Source organism: Schistocerca serialis, chromosome 11, assembly GCF_023864345.2.
Source record: "Schistocerca serialis cubense isolate TAMUIC-IGC-003099 chromosome 11, iqSchSeri2.2, whole genome shotgun sequence".
Classification (NCBI taxonomy): Eukaryota; Metazoa; Arthropoda; class Insecta; order Orthoptera; family Acrididae; genus Schistocerca; species Schistocerca serialis.
Genome location: NC_064648.1, coordinates 165678103 through 165698120, shown reverse-complemented (window position 1 = coordinate 165698120; position 20018 = coordinate 165678103). Strand labels below are relative to the sequence as shown.

The following is a 20018-nucleotide window of genomic DNA, read 5'->3' as shown; positions in this document are numbered from 1 at the left end:
CTCTTACGAATTTATGGACAGCCCTGCAGGATTCATAGTTCCCTCCAGCACTACTTCAGACATTAGTGGACTCCATGCCACGTCTTGTTGCACCACTCCTGCGTGTTCGCGGGGGCCCTACACGATATTAGGTGGGTGTGCCACTTTCTTTGGCTCTCCAGTAAATATTCATATCTTTCCGCATTTAGCGTTTTGTTACTGCGATGATGGGATCACACGCTAATAACTAAAAGGACAGCCACACTGTAACATCACCTCCTCCATACTTCAAAATTGGCACTACACATGGTGGCAGGTAACGTTCTCCACCCATCTGCCAAACGCAAATCTTTCCATCTGAGTGCACCAGAGTTTATCGTGCCTCGTCAGCACAAATCACTCGCTTCCAGCCATCCACTGTCCAGATGTGTCGCTCTTTCTACTGCCCAGAGAGTCGCTGAGCACTGAGGGCAAAAAACGTATCTCTTTATGGGAAGCTGCTCGACTTTTGAAGTGCAACCGCTCCGCAAATTGGTGCAGATTTCAATGCTGGGACATCAACAAGTGTCAGCACGCGAGCCATCCGCCGAAATATCATCAATGTGGGCTCTTAGAGCCAAAGACCCACTCGTGTACCCTTGATGACTGCATGACACAAAGCTTTACAGCTCGCCTCACCCTGTGAAAACCAAAATTGGACTGCTGATGACTGGACACAAGTTGCCTGGTCGGACGAGTCTCCTTTCAGATTGTATCGAGTGGACGAACGTGTATGGATACAGAGACAACCCCATGAATCCATGGACGCTGTATGTCAGCAGGGGGCTGTTCAAGCTGATGGGGGCTCTGTGATGGCGTGGGGCGTGTGCAGTTGGAGTGATATGGGTCTCCTGATACGTTTAGAGACTACTCTGACCGGTGATACGTACGCTAGAATCCTGTCTGATCACCTGCATCCATTCACGTCCATTGTGCATTGCGACAGCCTTTGGCACTTCCAGTAGGACTATGCGACAGCGCACACGTCCAGAATTGCTACAGAGTGGCTTCAGGAACACTCTCTCGAGTTTAAACACTTCCGCTGTCCACTATACTCCCAGACATAAACATTATGGAGCATATCTGGGATGCCTTGCAACATGCTATTCAGAAGTGATCCCCACCCCTCCGTACTCTTGCGGATTTAAGGACAGACTTGCAGGATTCATGGTGTCAGTTTCCTTCAGCACTACTTCAGACACTAATCGAGTCCATGCCACGTCATGTTGCCACTTCTCCGTGCTCGTGGGGGTCCTATACGATATTAGGCAGGTGTACCAGTTTCTTTGGTTCTTTAGTGTATTTTATTTTCACTTTACCAACAGGGCAGCTGATATTGAAGCACATGGTAAGAAGAGACAGTTTCAAGGGAATGACCACAGATTTTAAATATTTTTAATTTTGTTGTTGTTCTTGTTGTGGTCTTCAGTCCTGAGACTGGTTTGATGCAGCTCTCCATGCTACTCTATCCTGTGCAAGCTTCTTCATCTCCCAGTACCTACCGCAACCTACACCCTTCTGAATCTGCTTAGTGTATTCATCTCTTGGTCTCCCTCTATGACTTTTACCCTCCACGCTGCCGTCCAATACTAAACTGGTGATCGCTTGATGCCTCAGAACATGTCCTACCAACCAATTCCTTCTTCGAGTCAAGTTGTACCACAAACGTCTCTTCTCTCCAATCTTATTCAGTATTTCTTCATTACTTATGTGATCTACCCATCTAATCTTCAGCATTCTTCTGTAGCTCCACATTTCGAAAGCTTCTATTCTCTTCTTGTCCAAACTATTTATCGTCCATGTTTCACTTCCATACATGGCTACACTCCATACAAATACTTTCAGAAAAAATTTCCTGACACTTAAATCTATACTCGATGCTAAATTTCTCTTCTTCAGAAACGCTTCCTTGCCATTGACAGTCTACATTTTATATCCTCTCTACTTCGACCATCATCAGTTATTTTGCTTCCCAAATAGCAAAACTCCTTCACTACTTTAAGTGTCTCATTTCCTAATCTAATTCCGTCAGCATCACCTGGCTTAAATCGATTACTTTCCATTATACTCGTTTTGCTTTTGTTGATGTTCATCTTATATCCTCCTTTCAAGACACTATTTATTCCGTTCAACTGCTCTTCCAATTCCTTTGCTGTCTCTGACAGAATTACAATGTCATCGGCGAACCTCAAAGTTTTTATTTCTTCTCCACGGGTTTTAATACCTACTCCAAAATTTTCTTTTGTTTCCTGCACTGCTTGCTCAATATACAGACTGAATAACAGCGGTTCTCACGATGAAGGCCTGCTCCATCCCAATTCAATTCCAGCGATTCTGCTACGTGTGAGGTGGTTCAGTACACTTCAACATTATTTTAGCGTCCACGACGTCCCATCCATAACGGATAAAATTTTTAAGAAAGTAACTGGTGCAGAGTGGGAAATACTGTCGTAGAAGCACGTGTCGTTATGTGAACATAGTATAAAGAGTGTAGAGTGCTAGACGTAAGAGAGGGCGTAATGCTCACAATCTCGCCAGGATGAAGAAATAAAGCAATAAGAAAAACGTGTGGCTCACCTGAAACAGCGTCTCGCCTTCAAAGTCGACCAGTTTCTGCTTCCGCGCCCTCAGCAGCAGCCCGACCACCTTGTTGGAGATGTAGGTGTAGATCTGCAAGCGAGAAATCCGTCCGTCATCAGTCAGATCACTGAACAACTCGTGGGCCACCCAGCACATTACAGGCATACCACTCAAGGATCTGAACCTTAGACGTCAGATAAGCCGCGGGACAGAAAATCGACTGAAATCAGTTAGCAGAGGAATACTGACCAGTCGAGGTGCGAAAGCTATGCGATACTGCACAGCGTAAGCGAGACCATTTGCAGCCATTCATGGACGTCATGTTCCCGAAGAATGATGTAATGTTGATGGATGACCACGTCAGCGGGCCACAGTTGTTCGTGATTACTTTGAAGAACATTCCGGATAATTTGAGCCAAAGATTTGGCTACCCAGATCGCCCGACATTAATCTCATCGAACATATATGGGACACAATTGAGAGGTAAGTTCGTGCTCAAAATAATGCACTGGCAACACATTGGACAGCTATAGAGGCAGCGTGCCTCAATACTTCGGGAGAGGACTTGTTGAGTCGATGTCGCATCGAGTTACTGCACTATCCTGAAACGACTCTCAGCACTATGCGACTTAACTTCTGAGGTCACCAGTCACCTAGAACTCAGAACTAATTAAACTTAACTAACCTAAGGACATCACAGACGTCCATGCCAGAGGCAGGATTCGAACCTGCGACCGTAGCTGTCGCTCGGCTCCAGACTGTAGCGCCTAGAACCGCACGGCCACTCCGGCCCACTATCCTGAGTAAAAGAGTTACGACAGGCTATTAGGAGCAATACTACGACTTCTGTCACGTCACTCTAGGACCATTACTTTTCACTAAATATTAGGGGTTGTGGCACAGGTTTACGTATTGTTATCTATAGCACCTTAATATGTAACAAATTCAGTGTGTTAGTGTTGTGTCAGTATGTCTCACAGTCTTGCAGAAAATACGTTGTAATTTACTGCCAAATGTTTTGTGCATCACTGTAACTACACCAGGAAGTGGGCTCTGCCTGTCAGTATAGACTACTCATTTTTCGTCCACGCTTCCACACTTCAGTGCCTGACCTCCTGCCCAGAGGAAAATAAACATTAATGGCCTACTTGTACCATATATACACTACTGGCCATTAAAATTGCTACACCACGAAAATGACGTGCTACAGACGTGAAATTTAACCGGCAGGAAGGAGATGCTGTGATATGTAAATGATTAGCTTTTCAGAGCATTCACACAAGGTTGGTGCTGGTGGTGACACCTACAATGTGGTGAAATGAGGAAAGTTTCCAACCGATTTCTCATACACAAACAGCAGTTGACCGGCGTTGCCTGCTGAAACGTTGTTGTGATGCCTCGTGTAAGGAGCGGAAATGCGTACCATCACGTTTCCGACTTTGATAAAGTTCGGATTGTAGACTATAGCGATTGCGATTTATCGTATCGCGACATTGCTGCTACCGTTGGTCGAGATACAATGTTAGCAGAATATGGAATCGGTCGCTTCAGGACGGTAATACGGAACGCCGTGTTGGATCCCAACTGCCTCGTATCACTAGCAGTCGAGATGACAGGCATCTTATCCGCGTAGATGTAACGGATCGTGCAGCCACGTCTCGATCCCTGAGTCAACAGATGGGGACGTTTGCAAGACGACAACCATGTGCACGAACAGTTCGAATACGTTTGGAGCAGCACGGACTGTCAGCCCTGAGACCACGGCTGCGGTTACCCATGACGCTGCATCACAGACGGGAGCGCCTACGATGGTGCACTCGACCTGGGTGCACGAATGGCAAAACGTCATTTTTTCGGATGAATCCAGATTCTGTTTACAGCATCGTGATGGTCGCATCCGTGTTTGGCGACATCGCGGTGAACGCACACTCGAAGCGTGTATTCGTCTTCGCCATACTGGCGTATCTCTCGGCGTGATGTTATGGGGTGCCATTGGTTACACGTCTCGGTCACCTCTTGTTCGCATTGACGGCACTTTGAACAGTGGACGTTACATTTCAGATGTGTCACGACCCGTGGCTCTACCCTTCATTCGATCCCTGCGAAACCCTACATTTCAGCAGGATAATGCACGACTGCGTGTTGCAGGTCCTGTACGGGCCTTTCTGGATACAGAAAATGTTCGACTGCTGCCCTGGCCGGCCCATTCTCCAGATCTCTCACCAACTGAAAATGTCTGGTCAATGGTGGCAGAGCAACTGGCTCATCACAATACCCCAGTCACTACTCTTGATGAACTGTGGTATCGTGTTGAAGCTGCATGGGCAGCTGTACCTGTACACGCCATCCAAGCTCTGTTTGACTCAATCCCCAGGCGTATCAAGGCCCTTATTACGGCCAGAGTTGGTTGTTATGGGTATTGATTTCTCAGGATCGATGCACCAAAATTGCGTGAAAATGTTGAAACGTCCCCTTTGAACAATTCTACACGAGACTGTGCTTAACCTGACACACAATACTTTGTTAGTGCAACGCAATCTGACTTTCAAAATTCCCTACAAAAGAATGGCCCTGACTAACATTAAACTATACCTTTCACAAATCACTTACCTCACAAAAATCTTCGCTGCTCAAGCTACTGCAATACAGCGAGCGCCACTACTGCCAGCTAAATGAAAGATTCAAACTACTGAAGGCACTAACTACTGATAGGGATAGTTAGCAAATGAAAGATATTAATAGAGAACAAACAATGTATTTACCTTGATATCATCACAAGTCATAATATATATATCAGTTCATGACAAATTACAAAACTCCGCCATCTCTCTCCCCACATCCACCACTGCTGGCGGCTCACCTCCAACTGCGCAACGCTACGCGCTGTTCACATCCAGCTGCCGCTGCCCAACACTACAATGGCAGACAACAATGCAAACTAGCGACAGACTGCACACAGCACAGCCAGTGATTTTCATATTGAGCGCTACGTAACGTTGCCAATAAGAAAACATAAACAGCCTACTTACATAGAGAAAACATAAACAGCCTGAGAAAACATAAACAGCCTACTTACATAGCCCCCATGCTCCCCACAAAAAATTTTTACAAATGGTGTTGGGCACTGGCCAATACAGATTTGAAAAAATTTTTTCATAATTACAATAACAAAGAAATCAAATGCACATACTTATTGATATTATGTTGGTCAAAAGCTCAAATTTTCTCACAGTCCATAAAGACAGTCCTAATCATACATAACAGGAGAATAGCAGTGTTTTCCTCAAAGTCTGAGCAGTAAAAGAAAATGCACACAGAAGTAGTGGATTTCCATGCAGTCTTGAAGAAGTAGTGTTGTCCTTCCAACGGAAAGACAGTGCTGACTCTCGACATGCAGACAAGTATTGGTCCACAACAGAGCAAACCCACAGCAGAGTCAGTCGAAGTTTTGATGAATATTGGTAGGTAGGTCATCACAGAGCAGACCCACTGTAGTCCTGGTAGAGATTACGGTATTGGTGGGCCACCAGAGGTGCAGACCCACTGTAGTCCTTGTAGAGATAATGGTAATGGTGGGCCACCAGAGGTGCAGACCCACTGTAGTCCTGGTATAGACGGCCAGCAGCCATCTGTTGCAAATGTGCAGGTGCACAATCACCATCGAAGAGTCTTGCAGAGAATATAGCAAGTCCATAAACCACCACTTGTGCACTCACAAAGTTTTTGGAATTGTCCTTAGAACGAGCAATGCTGTTATCCAGTCCCTTGCTGAATCATTAACACACGTGCAAACACTATCAGTCTCTACTTCTCACATATTGTCCACATACTATGACCAACAGAAAGGTGTGCAGTGAAATGTAACTAACAAGTTAATAATGTCATGAACTGGTGACAATTACAATTTTATAGGCAGGGTCGCCATATGAAACGTCCCCTTTGAACAATTCTACACGAGACTGTGCTTAACCTGACACACAATACTTTGTTAGTGCAACGCAATCTGACTTTCAAAATTCCCTACAAAAGAATGGCCCTGACTAACATTAAACTATACCTTTCACAAATCACTTACCTCACAAAAATCTTCGCTGCTCAAGCTACTGCAATACAGCGAGCGCCACTACTGCCAGCTAAATGAAAGATTCAAACTACTGAAGGCACTAACTACTGATAGGGATAGTTAGCAAATGAAAGATATTAATAGAGAACAAACAATGTATTTACCTTGATATCATCACAAGTCATAATATATATATCAGTTCATGACAAATTACAAAACTCCGCCATCTCTCTCCCCACATCCACCACAGCTGGCGGCTCACCTCCAACTGCGCAACGCTACGCGCTGTTCACATCCAGCTGCCGCTGCCCAACACTACAATGGCAGACAACAATGCAAACTAGCGACAGACTGCACACAGCACAGCCAGTGATTTTCATATTGAGCGCTACGTAACGTTGCCAATAAGAAAACATAAACAGCCTACTTACATAGAGAAAACATAAACAGCCTGAGAAAACATAAACAGCCTACTTACAATGTAATCACATGTCAGTTCTAGTATAATATATTTGTCTAAGGAATACCCGTTTATCATCTGCATTTCTTCTTGGTGCAGCAATTTTAATGGCAAGTAGTGTAGTTGGAGGTACCACCCAGCCTAAAACGCACTCCTCATGATAGGTACAATAACTAATCTGCAAATGAAGTAAACACTGATTTAATGTTATTGAGTACACTGTCCTTAGTCGTCAATAACACCATCAGCACTTATACCCCTAACAACCCGTGCAAACACACACAACTGAGGAGAGGTATGGATGTCAGTCGGTGAGGCCTGGCACGAAGTCGGCGCTCCAAAAGATCCCATTACAGGGGTGTTATTCTCTTGTAACCACTCCGCCACAGGACGTGCGTTATGAACAAGTGTTCAATTTTGCTGAAACATACACCCCCGAATTGCTGTTCAACAGTGGGAAGGAAGAAGGTGCTTAAAACATCAATGTAGGCCTGTGCTGTGATGGTGCTACGCAAAACAACAAGCGGTGCAAGCCCCCTCCATGAAAAACACGACCGCACCATAACACTATCGCCTCCGAATTTTACTGTTGGCACTACACACGCTGGCAGATGACGTTCACCGGGCCTTCGCCATACCCACACACTGCCATCGGATCGCCACACTCTGTATCATCATTCGTCACTCCACACAACGTTTTTCCACTGATCAGTCGTCTAATGTTTACGCTCCTTACACCGAGCGAGGCGTCGTTTGGCATTTACCGGCGTGATGTGTGGCTTATGAGCAGCCGCTCGATCATGAGATCCAAGTTTTCTCACCTCCCGCCTACTTGTCATAGTACTTGCAGTGGATCCTGATGCAGTATGGAATTTCTGTGTAATGGTGTGGATAGATGTCTGGCCATTACACACTACGACCGTCGGCGGTCGCTGTCAGTGAACAGAGGAGCTCGACCTGTACTCTTTTGTGCTGCACGTGGACCTTCACATTTCCTGTTCACTATCACATCGGAAACGGTGGACCCAGGAATGTTTAGGAGTGTGGAAATGTCGCGTACAGACGTATGACGCAAACGACACCCAATCACCTGACCACGTTCGCTGTCTGAGAGGTCTGTGCAACGCCCCCTTCTCCTCTCTCACTATGTCTAATGGACACTGAGGTCGTTTATATAGAGTAGCCGGCCGGTGTGGCCGTGCGGTTCTAGGCGCTGCAGTCTGGAACAGCCAGACCGCTACGGTCGCAGGTTCGAATCCTGCCTCGGGCATGGATTTGTGTGATGTCCTTAGGTTAATTAGGTTTAACTAGTTCTAAGTTCTAGGGGACTAATGACCTCAGAAGTTGAGTCCCATAGTGCTCAGAGCCATTTGAACCATTTTAATATGGAGTACCTGGCAGAAGGTGGCAGCACAATGCACCTAATACGAAAAGCGTATGTTTTCAGGGTTGTCCGGTTGTCCGGATACTTTTGATCACACAGTGTTTGTGTGTGTGTGTGTGTGTGTGTGTGTGTGTGTGTGTGTGTGTGTGTGCGTTGCATTTCGCTACAATTTTCTAGCGTATATATACAGGGTGTTACAAAAAGGTACGGCCAAACTTTCGGGAAACATTCCTCACACACAAAGAAAGAAAATATGTTATGTGGACATGTGTCCGCAAACGCTTACTTTCCATGTTACAGCTCATTTTATTACTTCTCTTCAAATCACATTAATCATGGAATGGAAACTCACAGCAACAGAACGTACCAGCGTGACTTCAAACACATTGTTACAGGAAATGTTCAAAACGTCCTCCGTTAGCGAGGATACATGCATCCACCCTCCGTCGCATGGAATCCCCGATGCGCTGATGCAGCCCTGGAGAATGGCGTATTGTATCACAGCTGTCCACAATACGAGCACGAAGAGTCTCTACATTTGGTACCGGGGTTGCGTAGACAAGAGCTTTCAAATGCCCCCATAAATGAAAGTCAAGAGGGTTGAGGTCAGGAGAGCGTGGAGGCCACGGAATTGGTCCGCCTCTACCAATCCATGGGTCACCGAATCTGTTGTTAAGAAGCGTACGAATACTTCGACTGAAATGTGCAGGAGCTCCGTCGTGCATGAACCACATGTTGTGTCGTACTTGTAAAGGCACATGTTCTAGCAGCACGGGTAGAATATCCGGTATGAAATCATGATAACGTGCTCCATTGAGCGTAGGTGGACAAACTAAAATGAGCTCTAACATGGAAATTAAGCGTTTCCGGACACATGTCCACATAACATCTTTTCTTTATTTGTGTGTGAGGAATGTTTCCTGAAAGTTTGGCCGTACCTTTTTGTAACACCCTATATATATATATATATATATATATATATATATATATATATATATATATATATATTGAAATGGCTCTGAGCACTATTGGACTTAACAGCTGTGGTCATCAGTCCCCTAGAACTTAGAACTACTTAAACCTCACTAACCTAAGGACATCACACACATCCATGCCCGAGGCAGAATTCGTCCCTGTGACCGTAGCGGTCACGCGGTTCCAGACTGAAGCGCCTAGAACCGCACGGCCACACCGGGCGGCTCTTTCCGCTCATGATGCTGTCGTATAGAGAGGGGTTGCAATGCTAGAAAATTGTAGCGAAATACAGGAAGACCTGCAGGGAACGACAGTACGTGCAGGAAGTACCTTTTGAGCCTCAACATAAACAAGTGCGATGTATAGCACGTTAGTTGCCAGTCCCGTTATTGTATGATAGTCCATATGTTTTGAGCTTCAACACAACACCACCAGCACTATTTACTGTCGAAACTACGGTCGTCAGTCGTGTGAAGTGTCAAGCGAAGTTACTCACTGAATTGACAGGTTAGTTTTTTTTTTTTTTTTTTTTGCATACAATATGAAAAATAAGCTCAGATTTTTTGCAGATGACGTAGTTCTCCGTCATGAATTACTGTTTGAAATAAGCTGTAAAAAAAGGCCAGGCAAATCCTGATGAAATTTAAGAATGGTGCAAAGATAGGCAGTATATAGCTGTGGGTCTTTGGAAACGTAAACGACGTAGTACCCAATGACTGCGGTGTTAACGAGTCACATTTGCTACAGTCAGCTCATACAAAATAGCTGTGTGCAACAATTTGGAAGGACATGACGTGGATATATCCCACAAGCTCAGTTGTAAGTTAAGGAGTTGGCAGACAGTGATTCCTCGGTGGCACACTGGTAAGATGCAGTCAGTCTACAAAAGGGGTTGTTTACAGACCATTCGTGCGGACGTACAGGGGACATTGAAATACTAGAATACAGAGAAGGGTAGCACGAATGATGCCAAGTTTGTTTGACCGCCGCGAGGGCATCACCAGGATGCTGAGAAACCGCGTTTCACTCGCGAAGCACCTGCACGGAAATGCTCCTTTGCTACTTCGGTTACATCACGCGCTAAGGTGACTAAAGTCACGGGAGACTGGCTCAAATTTCGGAGAACACTCGTCGGCTGGGCAGGATGGTGGCAGCTATTTGCACGTAAATACAAATCCGTGTGCGTCGGCTTCCGAAAAACATGTCCCAAAGTGCCATCCACTCTGCGCCGAACCAGAATGTCCGAGAAAGGAAGGCATCCCTCCTTTTCAATTTCCATTGTGAACTTGATTTGATCGTGGAGGGAGTCCAGATGTCTTAAGAAGTCTTGCAAGTTATCTTCACCATGGGGCGAAACTATAAAGGTATCATCACCATACCTCCAGAACACCGTGGGGTTCAAGTCAGCAGATTCAAGCGCCTTCGGCTCGAAGTGCTCCATGAATAAATTGGCCACCAGAGGGGATAAGGGATTACCCATGGCGACTCCGCCCGTCTGTTCAAAAAATTCGTTGTTAAATAAGAGGTATGTAGAGGTCAGAACATGTTTGAATAAAGCTGAAATTTCTTTGTCAAAACTTCTTTCGATAAGTTGTAGAGATTCTGGAAGGGGAACCTTTGTGAATAAGGACAGCACATCGAAACTAACTAATACAGGGTGAAAAGTATTTAAACCGACAAACTCTGGGAGGTTGTAGGGGACATCAAAACATTTTTCCCTAATGTCATTTTTTCCTATGAGGAGTATTTAAACTAACATAACCCAATTTCAATTACAGCAGATTTTCCAAAATGCCTCCATTGACATGTAAACAAAGGTTACACCGGCGGATCATGTTCTGCCTGACACGGGCAAAAACCCCAGGAGTATCCTGAATTGTTCCTGCTGCTGCTACTATCCGGGCAACCAGACCCTCTTCTGATGCAACAGGAGTTGCGTAAACAAGGTTGCGCATCTCTCCCCACACAAAAAAGTCGAGAGGGTACGTATCTGGGGATCGAGCAGGCCATGGTACAGGACCACCTCTGCCAATCCACATTTCTGGGAACCGTCGGTCCAGGAATCGACGCACACGACGACTGAAATGTGCCGGCGCCCCGTCATGTTGGAACCAGATGCGTTGTCTTGTAGGGTGCGGGACGTCTTCCAGCAATTCTGGCAATGCTCTGGCGAGAAAATTGTAATAGTGCCTGCCATTTAATGGCCTAGATAGCAGATACGGCCCAATTAAACAGTCCCCAACAACACCGACCCACACATTAACGAAGAACCGCACTTGATGAGCGCTAGTAACTGTGGCTTCAAACATGCGAATTGTGCATGTTGAAGACTCCATCACACCCGAACTTTGCTTCATCGGTAAACAACACAGAGGATGGAAATGTAGGACGAATTTCACACTGTTCCAGGTACCACTGCGAAAACTGTGCTCTGGGTGGATAACCAATTGGTTCCAGGGTGTGGACACGCTGTAAGTGAAATGGACGTAACAATTGCTCTCGAAGGACTGTTCTTATATTCGTCTGATTCGTCCCCATGTTACGTGCAATTGCACGAGTGCTGATTGAAGAATCCCGCTCCACATGCTGCAAGACAGCTTCCTCAAATTGCAGCGTTCTTACCGTGCGACGGCGTCCCTGTGCAGGTGTTATGCTAAATGACCCGGTCTCACGCAGACGTTGGTACACAGCAGCAAAGGTCGTATGATGCGGGATGCGGCGATTAGGATATTGTTGTTGATAAACTGGCTGTGCAGCACCTCCGTTGTGGTGGGCTACATAGTACGCACCAACCATACCATTGTACTCACTCCAGGTGTATCGCTCCATTAGTAAACAGAGACAATGCACTGCTACACTGGTGGACAGCAGTTGCCTACAACTGAAGAGCGTAATACGCCCTCTAACAACTGAAGATCGTAATACGATCTCTGACAACTGAAGAGCGTCATACGGCCTCCACCGGTTTAAATAATCCTCGTAGGAAAAAATGAGATTAGGGAAAAATATTTGTTTTGATGTCCCCTACAACCTCACAGAGTTTGTCAGTTTAAATACTTTTCACCCTGTATTAGAAGTGTAACAGAGCCAAACAATCGGCGAAGTAAGGAATCAGAAAAAGAAATGTCGGGTACGGCCTTTCTGCCTTACATTCCCAGAGTAACGGACAGAATCGGCCGTATATTGCGCAAACATGGCGTAAAGACGATTTTCAAACAGAGAAGATAGACCAAAGAATGTCTTAGATCGGCGAAGGAGAAAAGGGACCCACTTGCAATGTCGGGAATATACCGCTTACCATGCACATGCCGAAAGGTTTATGTCGGAATGACTGGACGATCCATTAACACCAGGATCAAAGAGCATAAGCGACATTGCAGGTTGGGGCAGGTGGAGAAATCGGCCGTGCCAGAGCACGCACTGAATGAGACCGACCACGTAATAAAATTCCCCGACACGGAAGTTCTGGCTATAGAGAAGCACTATCGCAGGCGCTTGTTCAGAGAAGCTGTAGAAATACAAAAACACGCGAACAGTTTCAACAAGAAAGAGGAAAGCCTTGAGGTAAACGGATCCTGGCTTCCCGTACTGCAGCGAACGACCGTCGCAGGTAGCGAGAGGAGAACCGTTCCGGAAATGACCGCGGAGAAGCCCTGGGACGTTGGCGCGCCAGGTACATATAGTCTGCGGCCGCGAGCTCGGCTCCAGATCACCACCGGAAATGGAGGCTGAAGCTTTGACAATGTCAGCCACTCGTGCTGGCGAAACGTCAGTAAAATCATTAGACGAACGTCGGCCGATGAACCCGAGACAGAAGCGAGACATTTCACAGTTCGTACAGAAATTAATAGTATCCAGATGAATCATGATACCTCAGAAAGAAACATGCACACTACTATTATTTGCACGACGATTCTGATGGTGTAATCAGATTTTCAATATCTTGATTAGTTTAAAGTTTAGTATCTGACTGTAAATTGTACAAGTAACACCCAGCAACGAATTTCCAAAATCTTAACGGTTCATCCGATTTTCTCGAACGACGTGTCTTTAGAAAGCTATTAGTGTAAACCTAAATTAGTATAAATTACAGGCAATTAACGTGAATAGTGCATGAGTTACTGGAGGTGAAAGTGGCCGATTACTATCGATAGTGTCAGGCCATAAGTACTCCACAGTTACACGAAAAAGCGGTAGCAGCATGCTTATAAATATATTTATTCATCTATGTCTTTGTTTATATCCGATATATACTATTCGTGAACAAATTGGTCAGTTATTTACTGTCTTTTAGAAAGGACAGAGACATTAGGGTACCGGCCTACTTTTTCTTGCTATTCATTTGATATATGTTTATTTAATATGTTTATGTATTTAATAATCTATGTTAGAGCGCGTTTATGGTGCAGCCATAGGTATACTTATTTAATTTCAAGTTATTCAAATGTAAATTGTGAAGGCATTGCTAATTACGCATATAAGATTTTTTTTCGTGATTTTCTTTAGATTTCTATTCTTTTTATTTTGTTCATATGGGCATTTCTAATAGTGATTATGTAACATTCTACTGTGGTTTTTAAATGTAAAGATGTAATCGTGATTATTTCGTTTGCGAATGGATAAATATGTTTCTTGCTTTGTACCTGTGGTAAAGTTTGTAAAGTTCTCTTTTGGAATATTATTAATTGTGAAAAATGCAGTCAATAACATTTATAAAGGTTTATGTAATTTACGATAACGATATACGTAACATCTATAGATAGGGGACAGCGATAGTGATATCGAGAGTTGAAAGGTTGTTGTGTAGTAGAGGGGATGGTGGATGGCGTGTCTGTGAAGCTTGCGCGGGAAAAATAGTACTGCGTTTCGTGAAAAGCATACGTAATTGTATGGACAGCGATTCCGAACTATCAGATTGTTAATTCTCTTTACCACTGCGGTATGTAATGCCATCGCCAGCGAACTTTAAGGGCAAATTAACCGGACTGTGAAAGTGCCGCTAACATTACTTTCTTGTGGCCGACACGAACTGTGCTTTTATGCGAATGAACTTTGCTGGTATTGGTTTTGGGTGGTGGAACTGTGCAATATAAATGGCTTTCAGTGACGTTGTCGAAGTTTGAAATGCGAGAACAGAGTGGACATTGTTTGCGGTGCGCTTCACTCACAAGAACAACTCTATGAACTGTGTATTTGTGGCTAAGAGTATATGAATGTGACGAAGCATTAATCCAGTATCTAAGGCTCTCCAGCATGAAAATAATGAGTTGTAGACACCTGTGAGAAGCGACGCTTGTGAGAAACTGGGATGTGGCGGCAGTTGTGAGAAATCCGGGGTGCTGAGGGGCCGGCACAGGGTGCGTCGCAAACCCTGCGCCACCACCTGCTGCCGCTCGGTGTGTGTGTGTGTGTGTGTGTGTGTGTGTGTGTGGGGCTGAGCGCCCGGCTTGTGCCGGCCCGGGCAGCTGCCCAGGGACGTTCTACACTCCCCCAGAGCAGCCAGGCTACATTATTTCAGAAGTTTTTTTTTTTTTTGGGCAAGGAAGAGTAGCCTTTAGTCAAATTAGAAATCTGAGCTCATTTAGCCCCCACGATATCATGTCAACCATTAGTCGCTGCACAGTTACGCGAAAGACCTTTTTCATTGGAATTTTTGTGCTGATTAATCTTACAAAGGGCATAATTTTCGCTCGACCTCATACTTAACGATGCATTTTACAGAAACTATAGAAACGGAAAATGTTTTCTTTCTTTCAACCCCTCACCCAAAATTTGGTACGATAGGAGTGGCAACCTTTTACCATATATTAAGAGGAGCCAACTAAAGAATTTGGTTCTCAGTAGAAACTTTTTTCTTTAATTGTTTCGAAATAAACCTCAATTTTCCCGTACCACGCAGGGAAGTGTACTGAGGTCTAATGTGAGTCCTGATGGCAATTAGCATTAAGGAATGCAATTTATGTATTGAAAGAAGCTGTATTCATCGTCCACTCAAAGAGACATTGTTTCTAAAATTCTCTACACAGAAAAGCTGATTGTGACTGTTACAAAAGCTATGACTTTTCATACTTCATTAGTGAATCTTTTACAATTTGCAAAAGACATTTAGACGACTTTTTGTCGTGTCCAGGGAACACCACGAGGAGGTAGTCTCTCTTCGTCCCCCATTATATTTATTCACAATATTTATAGGATGATTATTTATTTACAATTTCTACAATAGGGTGATCGGCGTGAACTGAACCCCTTTTCAATATTTACAAGTATTGCTGTAGCTTCAGCCATTTCCTTTTCATTGTAATTTCTGTGCATAGGCCACGCAAGTAAGAAATGATTTTACATTGCCGTCAACTTTGAGTCTTGTAAGGGCCTTAGAAACTATCTCATCTGTCTTAATTGCAGACTACTTTCTTCTTTTCCCAACTAGATTTAAAACTAGTCGGTCAAACTGGTGCCCATGATAGTCTATTCTGTGTCCTCTCTGAGAATTTTTGCTAAGGAGTAAAAATTTTGATGAGCAATTAATGTATTTATCCTCCGATTCCATCCTTCTGTAACATTGTTGGTTCGGTGACGCCTTCCTGCGCAGTTCCATACATCCCTTGGCATGTCGTCATTATCCAGCCATTGTTCAACAAAAGAGTCGTAAAAATCCTGCAGTTTTTCGTTATCTGGCGTGCTCTCCTGAACCCACAGCCACCCACTATCTAACATGTCCAGTGGAATGCGAGCCAGAGCGGAACACAATCTTATGTGAAAACGAATTTCTTCGTCTTCCTTGTAGGCAGCAACAAGGCCGCAATTTTGCACTTGCCTCCACAAGCACTGATTGAAATGGTAGTTGCAGCCATTAATACTTGCATCAGGAAACAAATGTGTTACTGATTGGATGACTGCAGCTTCAAAATCCATCATGATAGCTGTATGATTCCATCCAGGTACGTTGCTCTCAAAAGCTGTGAAAAAGCGATCGTACGTTTCTCGCTTTTTATTGGGTAGCAAGGCGTACACAGTTGGAACTATGTTTCCTCTTCAGAGCTAGAAATATCGGCACGAATAATAATTAACTGTCCAAACTGTTTGTTGGGGTTTTTGAATGTTCCATCATCAAAGAACGAACTGCAGTCTGTTAAACAGGATTTTCCCCTTTCGGTGGCGAACACCAATATCCTATCATTTGGTACTCTGTTGTCATCTGCAAGTAAAAATTTTCTCCCATCACTCATTAGCATACGACGTTCTTGCTGAAATATTCCTGCAGCATCTGTCGGATCTTGTGTAGATCCCATGTTGTTTTTTTTTTTTTTCCTGATGCCTTGCAGCGATCGTTTTGCACTCCTGTGTGACGGCGGTGATGTGACGATGTCGTATCCTTGATTGAACAGCGGCCCTACTTCTTCGGCGAAAACAGAAGAAACTGAAGTGTCCGTTTCTTTTGCACGCCTTTTGGCGTTTGCCACGTGCTTTCGCACTTCATTAACCGCGACGTCCGGAATACATGTATGGCTGCCTTCACCTAAAACTAGTTAGCCTTTCTTTACACTTCTTGTTTACGTTTACGCACCGCCAATAACTTACACCTTCATTGTTGGTATATTCCGCTAAATCCACAGCAGTACTGAACTGCGGCGCGCAACCTGTTTGGTGTCCCTGTAGACCGCCCGCTACCTGTTCGGCCGAGTCTCCTCACAAGTGTCCCTCCTCACAACTGTCCCTCCTCACAAGTGCCCCAACTCATTAACAACTAAAGATCGTATATGGCCTCTAACAACTGAAGAGCGTAATACGGCCTCCACCGGTTTAAATACTCCTCATAGGCAAAAATGACATTGTTGTTGTTGTGGTCTTCAGTCCTGAGACTGGTTTGATGCAGCTCTCCATGCTACTCTATCCTGTGCAAGCTTCTTCATCTCCCAGTACCTACTGCAACCTACATCGTTCTGAATCTACTCAGTGTATTCATCTCTTGGTCTCCCTCTACGATTTTTACCCTCCACGCTGCCCTCCAATGCTAAATTTGTGATCCCTTGATGCCTCAAAACATGTCCTACCAACCGATCCCTTCTTCTAGTCAAGTTGTGCCACAAACTTCTCTTCTCCCCAATCCTATTCAATACCTCCTCATTAGTTACGTGATCTACCCACCTCATCTTCAGCATTCTTCTGTAGCACCACATTTCGAAAGCTTCTATTCTCTTCTTGTCCAAACTAGTTATCGTCCATGTTTCACATCCATACATGGCTACACTCCATACAAATACTTTCAGAAACGACTTCCTGACACTTAAATCTATACTCGATGTTAACAAATTTCTCTTCTTCAGAAACGATTTCCTTGCCATTGCCAGTCTACATTTTATATCCTCTCTACTTCGACCACCATCAGTGATTTTACTCCCTAAATAGCAAAACTCCTTTACTACTTTAAGTGTCTCATTTCCTAATCTAATTCCCTCAGCATCACCCGACTTAATTTGACTACATTCCATTATCCTCGTTTTGCTTTTGTTGATGTTTATCTTATATCCTCCTTTCAAGACACTGTCGATTCCATTCAACTGCTCTTCCAAGTCTTTCGCTGTCTCTGACAGAATTACAATGTCATCAGCGAACCTCAAAGTTTTTACTTCTTCTCCATGAATTTTAATACCTACTCCGAATTTTTCTTTTGTTTGCTTTACTGCTTGCTCAATATACAGATTGAATAACATCGGGGACAGGCTACAAGCCTGTCTCACTCCTTTCCCAACCACTGCTTCCCTTTCATGCCCCTCGACTCTTATAACTGCCATCTGGTTTCTGTACAAATTGTAAATAGCCTTTCGCTCCCTGTATTTTACCCCTGCCACCTTCAGAATTTGAAAGAGAGTATTCCAGTTAACATTGTCAAAAGCTTTCTCTAAGTCTACAAATGCTAGAAACGTAGGTTTGCCTTTTCTTTAAGGAAAAATATCTGCGTTGATGTCCCCTGCAACCTCCCAGAGTTTGTCGGTTTAAATACTTTTCACCCTGTATATCAGAAGGGTTCATTTTCAATGATTTCAGTTTACTAATGAAATCAGCAGACTTTCTTATGTGGTGAACACATTTTCCCACAACAGGCCTCAACAACGATTCCAGGTGTTTGGCAACGTCATACGTCGGTGAGGCTACGTTACTCACTGTGGGACGGAGAGGAACATCTTTCTTGTGGACCTCTGGAAGCCGACGCACACGGATTTGTATTTACGTGCAAATAGCTGCCACCACCCTGCCCAGTCGACGAGTGTTCTCCGAACTTTGATTCACAGAGCGCATATTACATCGACTGCGGAGTCACAGATGTAACTCGCGCATTGTGCACGTCCCTGCCGTCGACCAACGCCTCTGGCGCATTTGAATCTGTGGCCGCATGCGCAGTTGCGCGGTACACGAGCATAAAGGGACGCAGCGAGCACTGGAGCGGCTTCTCCCCCTTTACCTCTCCCTCCTTGGTTCCCCCCCTTTTCGTTTTTTTCCTCTCCTCCCTCCTTGTTTTTCCCCCTTCTCCAGGTCCCCTCCCCCCATCTGCCTTTGGATCGGGAGTGCCATATTTGTGCCGCCATTTTCGTGCAGTGTTTTACGGTGTGTTTTTCCAGTGAGTGTTCCGTGTTGTGTCTTTTGGGAAGTGTAGCGAACAGCCATCGTACTGTCGCTGGGTGTGAATTTTTTTATCTCTTGCGAACAGAAATCAGACTGTCACCCTGTTTTTTTAATTGTGTGTCTACTATGTTACTTGTGTGATTCCTTCCCTAAATCACTCCAGGCAAATGCCGGGATGGTTCCTCTGAAAGGGCACGGCCGACTTCCTTCCCCATCCTTCCCTAATCCGATGAGACCGATGACCACGCTGTCTGGTCTCCTTCCCCAAGCCAACCAACCAACTTGTGTGATTCCTGTGTATTTTATCAACATTGTCAACCCCTTTTGCTTTCTGTTTTAACTTTCCGCATTTTTACGCCATTTTACGCTTTAAATCACCATTTTATCGCCTGTTTTTCCTTGTTTCTTTCTTCTTCCTTTTTTTAACAAAAAGTCTGTAGGCTGTAGAGCAGCGTAGTAAGCTGCTGCCAGCCCGCCCCCTTTGGGGGGAATTGAAAATCAATAAAGAAAAAAAAAACTGGAGCGGCAGTCTTGCGGCTCACTCTGAAGATGGCTGAACGTTATACGGCCGAAATATTAGAAGAAGAAGAAGTTCTTGCGGCTGTGCAGCCGAAACTTAATGGAACAGTCGTAGCGCCGCCAAAACCTGAAGATTTGCTTCGATTCTCTTCTGTTCCGGTTTTCCCACAGTCTATGTTTCACTACCATACAATGCTGTGCTCCAGACGTACATTCTCAGAAATTTCTTCCTCAAATTAAGGCCGATAATTGACATTAGAAGACTTTTCTTGGCCAGAAAGGCTCTTTACGCTAACTCCAATCTGCGTTTGAAGTCCGTCATTGGTTATTTAACTGCCTAAGTAGCAGAATTCCTTAACTTCATCTTCTTCGTGACCATCAATCCTGATGTTAAGTTT

General features: G+C 44.6%; 1 protein-coding gene across 1 annotated transcript in view; it reads right to left on the bottom strand.

Annotated features, from left to right (window-relative positions):
• Window positions 1–20018, bottom strand: part of LOC126426843 (actin-binding Rho-activating protein-like) — a 242824-nt gene that overhangs the window by 6138 nt on the left and 216668 nt on the right. The window contains exon 4 of the mRNA XM_050088862.1: window positions 2596–2688. Within this exon, the coding sequence (XP_049944819.1) occupies window positions 2596–2688 (93 nt within the window). The remainder of the gene's footprint in view (window positions 1–2595; window positions 2689–20018) is intronic.